This window comes from Etheostoma cragini, chromosome 23 (assembly GCF_013103735.1).
Source record: "Etheostoma cragini isolate CJK2018 chromosome 23, CSU_Ecrag_1.0, whole genome shotgun sequence".
Lineage (NCBI taxonomy): Eukaryota > Metazoa > Chordata > Actinopteri > Perciformes > Percidae > Etheostoma > Etheostoma cragini.
This window is the reverse complement of record NC_048429.1, coordinates 1,872,645-1,883,112: the sequence shown is the minus strand read 5'-3', so window position 1 is coordinate 1,883,112 and position 10,468 is coordinate 1,872,645. Positions and strand designations below refer to the sequence as shown.

General features: G+C 38.7%; 2 protein-coding genes and 1 long non-coding RNA gene across 3 annotated transcripts in view; all 3 read right to left on the bottom strand.

Moving 5' to 3' along the window:
- Positions 1 to 1,989, bottom strand: part of LOC117938842 — a 4,755-nt gene extending 2,766 nt beyond the window's left edge. The window contains exon 1 of the long non-coding RNA XR_004655489.1: positions 1,768 to 1,989. This is a non-coding gene — a long non-coding RNA (uncharacterized LOC117938842). The remainder of the gene's footprint in view (positions 1 to 1,767) is intronic.
- A 423-nt stretch (positions 1,990 to 2,412) lies between these two features.
- echdc3 (enoyl CoA hydratase domain containing 3) lies at positions 2,413 to 7,161 on the bottom strand. Its single transcript, XM_034863772.1, has 6 exons — positions 6,956 to 7,161; positions 5,958 to 6,079; positions 5,704 to 5,801; positions 5,047 to 5,247; positions 3,624 to 3,802; positions 2,413 to 3,178 (listed from the first exon to the last, which is right to left on the bottom strand). Exons 1-6 carry the CDS (start codon positions 7,102 to 7,104, stop codon positions 3,025 to 3,027), a joined length of 903 nt encoding a protein of 300 aa, XP_034719663.1. The 5' UTR covers positions 7,105 to 7,161; the 3' UTR covers positions 2,413 to 3,024.
- A 696-nt stretch (positions 7,162 to 7,857) lies between these two features.
- Positions 7,858 to 10,468, bottom strand: part of kcnj8 (potassium inwardly rectifying channel subfamily J member 8) — a 6,427-nt gene continuing 3,816 nt past the window's right edge. The window contains exons 4-5 of the mRNA XM_034864116.1: positions 10,231 to 10,463; positions 7,858 to 8,444 (exon numbers count right to left, since the gene is read on the bottom strand). Coding sequence (XP_034720007.1) covers positions 8,193 to 8,444; positions 10,231 to 10,463 — 485 coding nt within the window. The 3' untranslated portion in view covers positions 7,858 to 8,192. The remainder of the gene's footprint in view (positions 8,445 to 10,230; positions 10,464 to 10,468) is intronic.

The following is a 10,468-nucleotide window of genomic DNA, read 5'->3' as shown; positions in this document are numbered from 1 at the left end:
CCCCCCCCCCCCCCAGTGGTTACTCAGGCTGGAATTCACCAACAACAATAGCAGAATACTACTGGCATTCAGCTGGAAAAACTTACAGTACAACAGACGATTGAATGAACACCAGCAGCAGGTCGGCAGTACGAGGTTTCCGCTGATCAACATCAGACAGGAAGACTCTTCGTAAAGCAGGGTTACTTTTTGCTAATCAATTAATTGGCGAGCTAATAACTCATTTCCATCAGTAATTAATAGATCGAGATCACCCAAAGAAAAGAAAAAACGCAACAACAAACCCAATATAAACATGAGTATTCATTAACAATGACCATGCCAACAGTTGAACATGACCAAACGAACAACCAAAGGCATTCAACAACTGGAAGACAACACTGCAGTAATTAATAGATCGAGACCACCCAATTAAAAAAAACACAGCAACAACAAAAAAACAATTGAACCTAATATAAACATGAGTATTCATTAACACGACCAACCGAACGCGGCAAACCAAAGGCATTCAACAGCTGGCAAGACAATTAAGCTAATAAAAAGTTCTAAGTGTAAGCTACCATAAGCAAGCACCAACAACAAAACTACAGCAAATGCGTTGTGACATTTAGCAAGAAAACAACATATAATAATAATACTGTGAAACGGAGGCAAGATATTAAACATGTAATACAAGCAGCAAGTAGATAATTAGCGTGTACCCCCGGTCTGAGGCAAGCTTTAACCCTTGTGTTGTCTTTGTGTTATGAATGGACATTCGTTATGAACTCGTCCTTCCAGGTAAAGATTACAAATTACATTATTTTGTGCTTTTCCGATGTTTTTGTACCTTTTCTGATTTGTCACTTTCTCCATGCTGTTGGCACTTTATTTTAAACCTGAGCTGGTTTAATAACAGGTTTAACACTCATTCTTGGAATTCATGGTCAACAAACCTCATTTATATACCATTATACATAGGGTTTTAGTTAAAAAGGCAGAAATTATGAATTATTTTGACTAATAGTTAAGATCTGAGGATGTTGAGTGGATCACAGATGGGTAGATGTCAAAGTCTAGTCTGGATACTATTTTAAAACCATTAAAAAAAGAATTAAAATGCTATAAGATTAAATAAAACACCCCAAAAATTAAACGAAAGTAATCATTAATTTTACCTGAAGAACGTTGTATGGAATCATCCATGTTATTTTGGGGCAATTTCGTTGAAAAAAATCCATATTTCTGATACAAAACACTTTGAAACGGGTCAGTTTGACTTGAGGACAACACAAGGGTTAAAACTGGTTAAAAAGAAAAGTGCATGAGCTGCTGCTGTCAAGGTGTTGTGTAGAATCGGGTTTCCCTCCTTTTAACTGAAAGCGACCATTTTGGGGTTACGGCATAAGGTTTGGTTCAGGTTAAGATAAAATACTATATGAAATAGATAGGAGAGACATATTCGGTGGGCAAAGAACCTTCTTGACAACACCAGGGACGGGGAAACCCGCCGTAAACGGGTGTTTGAGCTTAAAGCGAACGCTAGCTCACGTTAGCATCACAAGCGGTTGACCTCACAGCTAACGCTAGCTCACGTTAGCATCACAAGCGGTTGACCTCACAGCTAACGCTAGCTAACGTTAGCATCACAAGCGGTTGACCTCACAGCTAACGCTAGCTAACGTTAGCATCACAAGCGGTCAACCTCGTAGTATCGTCTCAGTTTTGCTTGAATATAAATCACTGATAAACTTTGCTAAACACAAAAGGTCACACATCCATGCTTACCGCTGTTGGAAAGCATCTGTAGAGTCACTTCTGTTCGTCTGGTATTAAAAGTTACTCCGTCCAAAAAGTTTACGACCTGCTTTCAGAAGTTACCTCAAAACAAAGATGGCGGCCGGATGTGACCTCATCTATATATAAGCTAAAAAATCGGAGTTATTAAATACGTAAATTTAAAATTATAGAAACAACACCAATATAAATGTGCTTGATAATTAAATAATTTAAAAATGATTATGACCATAGACAATCATGACCCCTGTACACATACCAGTCCTACTTCTAACTTTACTTTAAACTAAACATCCTTAATTTCATGTAGGCCTACTTTGTGGTCGGTGTCTTATTGTGAAATGTGTTTTTTAGTAATATTTGATGGCAACCTTGTAGGACTGCAATAATAACCACTTGGGTCCAGAAGTATTTCTCACTTTATTCTGAAGTTATATACCTTACATTATACAGTTTTTTTTAATGTTCTCAATTTTCTGAGGATATTCCTGTTATGAATAATTCAAAGAAAAAAGAGCTTTATGTTAGGGCATCCATTTATTTCAACTTTCCTTCACTGACACAAATGAGATTAAAATGCCACCCTATACCCAACAGATAAAATTCATTCAAACTGACCAAGAATCCAAAACTTGATTTAAACTGTATGTGAAAAATGTAGTTTCTATTGACCATTTGCAGTGCACACAGCTGTTTTATGGTTGGTAGTTGGATTCCGAGCTATACCTCAACATGCTGAAATGCACCTTGCAACGTCTCCTCTTACGTCTACATGTACACATAATTTCACTTTTTTATCAAAGAACCAGAATGAGCTGAACTGTAAGTCACCTCATATTGTCTATCCAGAGATTTTAATCCAAAACACTGAAAATTTGTAATAACTCCTACCAATGTGTATCCTTATTAATTGCATTTACAGTTATACAATACAAAGAGCAGCATTCTTCATCCATTATGTCATATAACATCTGGAGTCCTCTGGCTGGTAACAAAGCATCTTTTAAGGCACAATGGTTCAGCTCCTTGACTTCTGTACCAGCAAAAAGGAGGACATCCTCAGGGAACAGGAAGTCAACAATTCAAACTTCAATTGTGATCTTGCAAATTACACAGCTACGTTTTAAAAGTAGCGTTGCCATGCATTGACTTGGGACTGGGGCTAACTATTCTTCCACTCCAGTAACCAAAGACCACATGTACCAGTCACAGTAATCCCTGTCTCCTGTGGTAAAAGTCACCAGTCCATCAGTCATGGGCCTTTTCTGCTGTATTGCTCCACACTGGCTTGCGTTTCTCTATGAAGGCCCGGATCCCCTCCTGTCCGTCTCTTAGAGCCAGGTTGTCAACCATCACCTTGGAGGCGGTGGCGTACGCCGCATCTCGACCTTGAGCCATTTGTCTTTGAAGGACACAAAGGAGGAGAGAATACTGTATTATAAGGGAAATGTATGTTATATTGTTTCAAATGTTTCCACATGAGGAATGCTGATTATAAGGGGAAAATGAATAGATCTTCATAACATGTTATAAATGTCATCACCAAGAATATGTACCCTAAAATATGCTCTAATAATTTCAGCTAACTAAAGATGCTAATTGAAGCATTTAAAAAAGATATCAGTTTACATTTCCATCATCTTTATACTCTTTGAACTATATGCCATAGCCAAACATTTTGATGTCTTAATCACTTACAGGCCTGACAATCTTCCCACTGATAGAGTCCTTTTGAAAATTCAACCTTTTCTTGTTTTGGGGGTGACCCCCAAGAATCAGCTCAAGCATCACTGGCCTTTAAAAAAAAAATGTTAAAATATGTCTGTCCGTGCTCTGAAAACTCTCACCTTTGGAAAGCGGCCTTGCCGAGGGCTACAACCGGTCGGCTGGCCCGGCACACCCGCTGGGCGATGGCTAGCGTCTCCTCCTCCAGTCGTTCTTCTGGCACCACCTTACTGATCAGACCGTGCAGCAAAGCATCGTGGGCGGAGATGGGAGTTCCTGTGAAAAGCATCTCCATGGCAACCTGGTCAAAAAGAAGGCTGATGTTAATTTATAGTAATCAAAAAACATTGGGGCAGGGTATTTTAAGAAATGTTATTATCAAAGTTGACAGGAACAGTAAATCAAAAACAAGTAGGGTTATAACTCATAATTATTTTCATTTTTAATTATTCTAGATTTCATTTTTTTTAACTAATTTAGTTTAAAAAATGGCCAGCACAAGTTCCAAGAGACGAAAGTAACGTCTATATTTCCCGTTTTTTGTTTGACCAACAGTTCAAAACTCAAAAGATTTTGGGACAATACATATTGCTAATTATGACTAAAAGCTCAGAGATTTGATAAATCCTGACAAGTTTTTAATGCATGAATATATCTAAATGTAAATGTCAATGTCAATGTCAATTTTATTTCTATAGCACATTTAAAAACAACAGCAGTTGACCAAAGTGCTGAACAGGGTCAATGTCAAATACATAAATAACAAGAGTAAAAAACACTCCAGTCAAAATACATCATGGGGGAAACAAACAACAACACTTTAAAACTTCATAATCCAGGTTAACGAGGGTTAAGAGCTGCAGCAAACAGGTGCGTCTTAAGCAGAGATTTAAACGTTTGTAGAGTCTGTGCAGCTTTAATATGCCTGGGGAGGTTGTTCCATTAGGTGGGGGCACCCACTGCAAAGGCTCTATCGCCCTTATTTTTTAACCTTGATCTAGGGACGTCCAATAGAAGCTGATTTGACGACCTCAGCGTTCTGATTGGAGAATGGTGGCATTAAAGATCAGCCAGGTAAGATGGCGCTAAACCATTTAAGGCCTTAAAAACAAGCAATAAAATCTTAAAATCTATCCTGTAAAGGACAGGTAGCCAGTGGAGGGAGGCCAGGACCGGCGTTATGTGTTCACGTTTCTTTGTTTTAGTTAAAAGGCGAGCAGCTGCGTTTTGGACTAGCTGGAGCCGATTAAAAGATTTCTGGTGCACACCCATATATAAAGAATTACAATAATCCAGCCGAGCAGTGATAAAAGCATAAATGACTTTTTCAAGGTCTTTTGAAGGAAGATAGGCCTTTATTTTAGCTATAAGTCTTAACTGGAAGAAACTGGTTTTGACAACTGCACTGATTTGTTTGCTAAAAGTAAAGGAGGTATCAAAAATAACACCAAGATTTTTACTAGTGGATCGATTTTGGGAGGCTGAAGGGCCCAAACTGCTAAATAAATTAAAGATCAGCTTAAATTGGGCGAGTGTCTCTCTCACCTTCCTCGGCACCGCTCTGCCGATGGCCACCGCCGGCGTGGAACAGAACAGACCCACGTTGACACCTGGAGTGGCGAAGGTGGACTTCTCCGTCGCTACGGCAATGTCACAGCTGGCAACAAGCTGGCAACCGGCTGCCGTAGCAACACCGTTTACCATGGCAATCACTGGAACAGGGATGTCTTGTATCAAAGTCATTACCTGAAGCACAAGAGCCAGTGAAGGTAATTGTAGGCGTGCAACTAACAGTTATTTTCTTGATTAATTGATTACTTTGTTTGGTCTATAAAATACAGCTCCATGTTTTCCAAATCCCAAGACACTGTCCTCAAATGGCTTCTTTTGTCCACAACTCAAAAATCTTCAACTTACTAACACAGAGGAGTGAAGAAACTATAAAATATTCACACTTAACAAGTTATAATCAGAGAATTTTTAGAGCGCTTTTATGTTACTCAGATATAAATATATAGTGGATCGATTCATCTTCACAGCTCTAAATATCTCCTTTCCTTTGGTTAAGGATGGTCCAGTGTGTCCTTAGCTAAAGGTGACCAGAAAGGAAGCATTAAAGCACCTTAGATTGATTAATAACAAATGTAGTTATTAGATAGATAGATAGATACCAAGGGTGAGAGACAGAAGACAGAGACTAACCTCTGCACAGGTGTGAAACACCTTTGTGTGATATTCTCTGCCCTGGGCAGACGTTAGCTCCTTCAGGTCATGTCCAGAGGAAAACACTGGACCTTTGGCTGACACACACACACACACACACACACACACACACACACACACACACACACACACACACACACACACACACACACACACACACACACACACACACACACATTAGACCACCGTATTTTCCCTCTCTATCACACACTCACAATAAATACTGTCCCTACCTGATATGATAACAACTCTGAGATCGTCCCTGTGGACATCAGTGAGGATGTCTTCTCTCAGGGACTCCAACATGGACAGAGACAGAGCATTCCTCTTCTTGGGATTGTTCAATATGATTCTCCTGGAAAAAGAAGAAGAAGTTACATCTCACAGTGGTGGTTTGAGTATTTGAGCAGTACAGTTTGACACAGAAGTTTTCTGCTAAACTGGTATTGCAGTACAGGGACTTGCGGCTATGCATTTCATTTTAGAGAAGAAAACAACTGTGATTCTGTAATTAACAAATGCAGAAGATGGAAAAAAATATGAATGAACTGCAGCAGAGTCATTATTAACTAAATACTAAAGACACTTTTAGTTAAGGAATATTATATCCACCCTAGGTTTAGTCAAAAGATTTTAAGCAACTTAACTATCTGTTGAACTTGTATGACCTTTTTTTTTTTTACCAAGTTTTACCAATAAGATAATGTTCCACTTCCCTTTAAATTTAAACCAAACTGTATTTAAAATGGTGTAATTTAATGTAGTTATTTCCTCTGGTCATTTATAAAAATGAGAATGAGATTTTGTCATATTTTGAGTTTGTCATGATAAACAAAATACTTTCTTTATCATGCACACAGAGAATGTTAGAGTACTGCATTGATGAACAATGTTGTTGTACTGGTGAGTATTTTGGTTTTGGGAGACTACCTCCACCACAGACAGAAATCGTATGATATCTATATTGCAGTACTTAGTATGGGAAGTAATGTACACCAGACCTTGAAAAAGAAAACGTTGATTTAACAGAAAGTGTCAATTAGGGGGTTTTAATTACCAAAAAGTGTTTTTGACAATTTAAATGTATGCCGAATTTATCTTGAGACATCGACATGTGTAACTAAGTCCAGCATGTACCACTGTAGCATGCTGTTGTTGTTAAAATCTAAATCCTCTCCTTAAATAAGCTTTACCTGGCAGCAGTTTTGAATGACACATTTCGTTACTGCACCTTATTCCGTTGCTTTGCTGTCTCACCGTCAGCGGCTCCGGTTCCGGTTCCGTCTGAGAGTAGGAACGAGTCCCTGTCAGCAGTGTGGAAGTCCTGCTGAGCTGAAACACACCGACAGCTCTGCAAAACACACTGCGAGCCATGTTCATCCTCGTCACTACCGTAGACTGTCAAAGAAAGGTCGCTTCCCTCTCTCTCACTTCCGGGTGCGATGACGTCAACGGCAACGTAAACCCCTTCTTTAACTGTCTATGCGTAAAACTCATCACAAAGTCCATGAATGATACATTTAGGACTTGAATGCAAGATTATATATTGTGTACAACTAATTGTAATATCAACATTGTGATTGAAAACAGCTTATTCATTTTGAAAATTATAAATATAAAATAATTTATTGTAATACGCAAAAAAACATTGTAAACTTATTGATTATATGGTGGACATTAATAACGCAAAATAATAAAAGGTTCCAATTTAACTGGATTTTTTATTTTAATTTAGAGTGGGCTTAGATTCCTGTTTAATTTATTTGTGCATGACCTTCTTTATATCTGTTGTTTTATACAGAATTACTCTATTTTTTATACTATCATATGTTCTTGTTTTATTGATTGATTGATGATTGATTGATTCATTCTTTCATTCAACTTTTATTTATACTGGAGAGATCTCTGAGGAGCAGCCCTCATTTACAATGGCATCTGGTTACAAAGGCAAAAACACAAAAAAAGATATTGGATATATGACATATGATATGTTTTTCAACACACTTTGATTTCTTTGCACAGCTGCTTGCGTGCTGATTTTCTAAAAACATTTTCTCATGGAATCATTCTAGCAGTTCAGATATTAAAAACATTTTCAATTGAAGTAAGTGCATTTATTTCCAATAAAACAAAATTGCCATTAGTCACCGCTACGAGTGGTTAGACTGTGACTTTATTCAATAAGAAAATACGTCTCCCTAGAAATGGTAAAACAGGCACAAAGTCCTGATGTTAATGAGTGCTTTTTAATTATGAAGAGAGAGAAAAATGGTGACAGTTGATTCTAAAAATAAGAACTAGATTACTCCATGCGTGTGAACATGAGGTAATATTAAAAGTGTTGGGAGTCTAGATAAGACAGGGAACAGGAAGAGAAGGAGTCCCATTAGACAAGGAGAAACACCAACACCCAGAATCCTCCTGGCCACCAGGAGGAGCAGGGCAACCAGCACTAGGCTGGCCTCATGTCAGGTAACGGCGTTCAGGTTCTGGCCTCCCTCGGTCGGGGTGAAGAACTGGACCTTGGGGGTCAGGAGCCCCGAGTTGTTCCTGCGCAGACCCCCGCTGCCTCCTGCGCTCTTACGCATGGAGTTGTTGCGTCGCATGGAGTTCCTCTTCCTCAGCGAGTTCTGGTGCGACAGCTCGCTCTTCTGCAGAGTCTGGATCAGGATGGACGGCTTCTCGTCCAGTTCCCTGGCGCTGCAGCGGGGGGTCGTCACCTGAAAGAACATTTTATTTGAATCCTTCTCCTGTCCTTGGGTCAAATTTGACCCATTTTCATAAAGATTTAATATCAGAAACATTGGGTCTCTTTCAATCAGAATCAGAAATACTTTATTGATCCCTGAGGGGAAACTCTGTGTTAGAGTTGCACGAATAGTAGAAATATCATAATAGAAATATAAATAGAGAAATATAAGGAGTGTGGATATGTCCGGTATTTACATAGTTAAAGGAATGTTATGATACAGTGTTTACATAATTAGCATAATTAAGGAGTTGTAATGGTGAACAGTAATATTAATAATAATAATAATAGTAGCATTGCATTGAGCATTCCACACATTTCAGGCCAGTGTTATTGCACAAAACAGATAATATTGTCCAGTTTTAACCTCTAAGTGTGTGTGTGTGTGTGTGTGTGTGTGTGTGTGTGTGTGTGTGTGTTTGTCAGACACTTAGAGCGAGGAGTTATAAAGTTTGATGGCCACAGGCAGGAATGACTTCCTGTGGCACTCTGTGGTGCATTTTGGGAGAATGAGTCTATCGCTGAAAGTGCTCCAACCAAATTGTCAAAAAAGAAGGACAAGGATGGTTTCATACAGCGCGAATCACAAATAAAATAAATGATTAGTTCTCTACTTTCAATGCATGTGGGTGTTTATTCACATGACGACTTAAAAAAAACCAAAAGTTGCCTGGTTGATGGGAATACATTACAAGGGTTAAAGTGCAATAAATATGTCTTTTTTTCTGTTCACTTGCAAATATTAACCCCATGCAGGCGGGAAACTTCACAAGTTGAATGGCAATATTTTGAGAAAAAAACCTTTCTGAGATTAAAGTAATACATTTACAGAGGAATAACTTACTTGGATGTTCTCTGAGACTAAAGTGTTAAAATTGGGAGTTGGAATTAATTTCTTCTCTGCAACTTTCACACTTTGCCAAGTCGTCCAGCGGGCCTTGATCGGCCGGCCGGTTCTGGCCCACGGGCCTTATGTTTGACACCCCTGATTTAGATCCAACAGGCTGAAGAACTCTTTTGTCCCTTGTGTTGTCTTCCCGTCGACTCTGCAACTTTTAGTTTTTCTGAGTTTTAGTCGCTTTTACTATGTTTCTGTCAATTTTTAATGAATTTTCTGCGCCTTTTCCAAGGTTTTTTTCGAAGCTTTTGCTGTCATTTTTGTCCATTTTTTCAACATCATTTTATCTTTTTTTTCTCCAAATGTTATAAAATTGAATAAAAATACCCAAATTCAATATAAGTAGTGGACTGATCATTTATTTTACTTGTGAAGAGTGTCAAATGTAAGTAATGTCTTGTCAGTGGTTTTTTCCTTCTTGATTATTCATTTTTCAACAGTCATTTTTCAAATCGACTGATTTCAGTTTTTGAAAAATTCAAGTGAGGAAAAGCAGAATAAAACTAAAGGAAAACTAACGAATATTTTAAACATAACATTGAAAACATACCTGTAACCCAGGTTTAAAGAGTGGAAAGAAAACAATTGAGGCTTTAATGGGAATATTGGGAATTAAAGATGAAATATTAAACTCTGAGAACAGGTGATTCTCAAGAGGGAAGTTAATAAAATAAAACACTATATCTTTAATTATAATTTAACTTCCTCCCATTGCTCCTCGGACTGTAGTGATGGATCAAAAGGAGGAAACAACGATTAGTGGGTAATTATCATATGGATATAGGGAATAAATCTGAAAATACAAGGAAGACACACCTAAAATATGGGGAACCAACTTAAAAGTCCGAAGTTCTCTCACCTTGATGGTGTTACCAAACTTGGAGTAGTCCACAGAGTACACGCCCTCCTCCTCGGTCACTATGGGAACGAAGCGGTGACCCCACTGGATCTCGTCGGAGACGTAGGAGGTCCGGGCCTGCGTGGTGATCCCCGTGGTCTCCACGACGCCCTCCAGGATGACGATCACCTCCAGGTCGCTGCACTGCAGCTCCATGGCCGACAGGTCGTACAGCGGGCTGGCAACACACACACACACA